At 52.2% G+C, this 2,471-nt stretch overlaps 1 protein-coding gene across 1 annotated transcript; it reads right to left on the bottom strand.

Moving 5' to 3' along the window:
- Positions 1 to 1,041: 1,041 nt before the first annotated feature.
- LOC121977355 (transcription factor DIVARICATA-like) lies at positions 1,042 to 2,224 on the bottom strand. The gene is made up of 2 exons (XM_042529938.1): positions 1,783 to 2,224; positions 1,042 to 1,662 (listed from the first exon to the last, which is right to left on the bottom strand). Exons 1-2 carry the CDS (start codon positions 2,160 to 2,162, stop codon positions 1,476 to 1,478), a joined length of 567 nt encoding a protein of 188 aa, XP_042385872.1. The 5' UTR covers positions 2,163 to 2,224; the 3' UTR covers positions 1,042 to 1,475.
- Positions 2,225 to 2,471: the final 247 nt, after the last annotated feature.

Raw genomic sequence — 2,471 nt, 5'->3', positions numbered from 1 at the left:
AACGAGACTGTAGCTACAGTGAATAATATCGCATACCTCCGTTGAAGTCTAGGGATCCTTATATAGGATCCCGGGGGAGGGGGGCGTGTGCACGCTCGCCGAGGTTTGCACGCTTCTCAAAACATACCTCAAAATGGACGTGCCAGAAAAGTGTGTCTAACGTCATACCGCAACCGTCCAAGTATATCTCTGACATGATAGTGGAAACTTCCACGGTACGATCTTCTGTCCGGTCTGGTCGCCGACCATGCTGTCTGTCGACGGCGCATGTCTCGAGAAGGATATCGTAGCTGTCCATTTTGTCCTCTTCTCTTGTCCGTTACTAGGCCGAGCGGGAGAGCCGCTCGGTCGCATGCTCGGACGGGCATGCAGTCTTAGTTGTTCGGTAGCTCGGCAGAGCGGACATGCCGCTCGGCGCATCGGCTGTTTTATACGAGAACCCCTGAGCATCGGAAACCCGACCTGCGATCGAGTTGTCTTTGCGCCGGACTAGGCGCTATCACGGCCAATCGGCGAGGTGACCTCCCCGCTCGGCAAGACCATTGGGATGACCATCTTGACTTTGACTTCCATATGTCTTTGACCACTGTACGATCGGACCCCTCCTTCACCTCCGGATCAGTCACCAACTTCACAATATTGTAAAGAGAAGCTTCACAGACTGCCTCATCTCTGAAACTATCAAATGCATTGTTGTTCTTCAAATCTCAGTATCCAAAATCCTAATGAAAGCCGCGAGTCCGGCTGAGGATCTTTATCGAGTTGCCAAAGAGTTCCTCGCGATGACATTAAGACAATAATCTTTAGGAGAATGAGATAAGAGGAAAAATACAGAGTTGGCTGTGTATTACTTAGCAACTCACCATTTACTTAGCAAAATTGGAGAACAAAAATGGATTTTACATGTGATTTAAAATTAAAAAAAATGCTCAAAAATAATTCTATTATATCGATGCAATGGATCTTCCCCAAAGATGGAGACTTTTGCATAGATAGATTCATACTCATATAAGAATATATGAAAGTCCCAAACTGATCTAATTTTAGACGATACGTGAGGAGAAAAACCAATTCATGTGAGATGTGCGTTAATTAGTTCGAACAGAATCACCAACAACTAAGGCGACTTTTCTCAACCTGCGTCCCCAAGCAACCGCTAAACACTAAAAAGAAATGCCCTTCCAAGTGGAAAGCCCGTCTCGCCTGCAAAAGTGCGCCCGCATAAATATTCATGTCCTCGTTCGCCGCATCCGTATGACAGTTCATCATGATTACCGCCGCAATTTAAGAAACATCTCTGGACTAGAATTTATATTAATTTTTAATTCTAATTCCCACTTGTTTTCCCCCTCGATCACGAGAAACATTCTTAAATGTTTGACATTTTTCTTTCGTTGAGTAATTGATAGCACAGCTCGCTGCCTGCCTAAACAAGGATCACAGAGTCCAGTTGCGTGGAGCAGCAACGTGGAATGTCATGGCTGCGTGATGTCGTGGATGCTCTTCCTCTTGCTCTCCCTGTTTCTTCCGGCGTGGCTCTGCCGGATAAAATACTTCTGCGCGTGGCTCGCCACCTGCGTCGGCGTCCTCGTCTTCACCGCCCACCGCGAGATGTTCCTCCAGTCTCCCTTGCCGTACTTTTCCAGCCCTTCCAAGAACAACCTGCCGTAATCCCAAATTGGCCCGTACGTGCATTAATTGTTACAGGCCTTCCACTGATTGTCGTACCAAATTGGAAAGCAATAGCCGCCCCGGCGGCTGATTAAGTAACTAATTACTTACCGGTGCTCCTCCTCGGTCCACGGAACCCCTCGCTTCCGCTCCTCTCCTTTGTTCTTAGCGGCCGGCTGCTGTCGCGACCCGCAAGCACCGTCGCCGGAGTCGCCTCCGTAGTCGTCGTCGTCGTCCCAGTCCGCCGGCATGTCCACCATCCCGCGGTCGATCAGTTGGCAGTCCCGGACCAACGCCTGGTACCGGTCCCACACCTCCGCCGCGCTCCGCCCCGGCACTTCCCTCGCGATGGCAGACCACCGGTCCGCCATCCCCTCCGGGAACACCACCAGAGCCCGCTCGAACGCCTTGTCCTCCTCCCGCGTCCACGGTCGCGCCGCCGCCCCGATCCGCCGGGCGAAAAACGCCGTCAAGTCCCCTGCTTCGCCCATCTCCTCTGTTTTTGATCCCTTCGCCGCCCCGCTCCGCCCCAAGAAAGCGAAAGGTCGTACTGTTCTCCTCGGTGCTCACAAGGACATGTATTTATACAGCGCGGTGGCGGTGGTGGACGGACACGTTTAACACCTTGGGCGACGGATAAGTTCACCAGCGGTGCGGGACACGTGTCCGATCGATGCGAATCTTGATCTCAGGATTGACGGCTGGGACGTGGGGAATCCGGGCGTCGGCCGTCGGCGTGAGGCGAAGTGGCGCACGAGTCTGACGTGGTATGGCCCTTTCCCCAGCAAAGTGGCGTGTCT

This window comes from Zingiber officinale, chromosome 4B, assembly GCF_018446385.1.
Source record: "Zingiber officinale cultivar Zhangliang chromosome 4B, Zo_v1.1, whole genome shotgun sequence".
Classification (NCBI taxonomy): Eukaryota; Viridiplantae; Streptophyta; class Magnoliopsida; order Zingiberales; family Zingiberaceae; genus Zingiber; species Zingiber officinale.
This window is presented reverse-complemented; position numbering and strand designations above follow the sequence as displayed.

Coding starts and splice junctions, on each gene's coding strand:
- LOC121977355 (XM_042529938.1), bottom strand. CDS start 2,162: ATGGGCGAAGCAGGGGACTTGACGGCGTTTTTCGCCCGGCGGATCGGG. Junction 1,663..1,782: donor TGGACCGAGGAGGAGCACCG/GTAAGTAATTAG, acceptor GGATTACGGCAG/GTTGTTCTTGGAAGGGCTGG.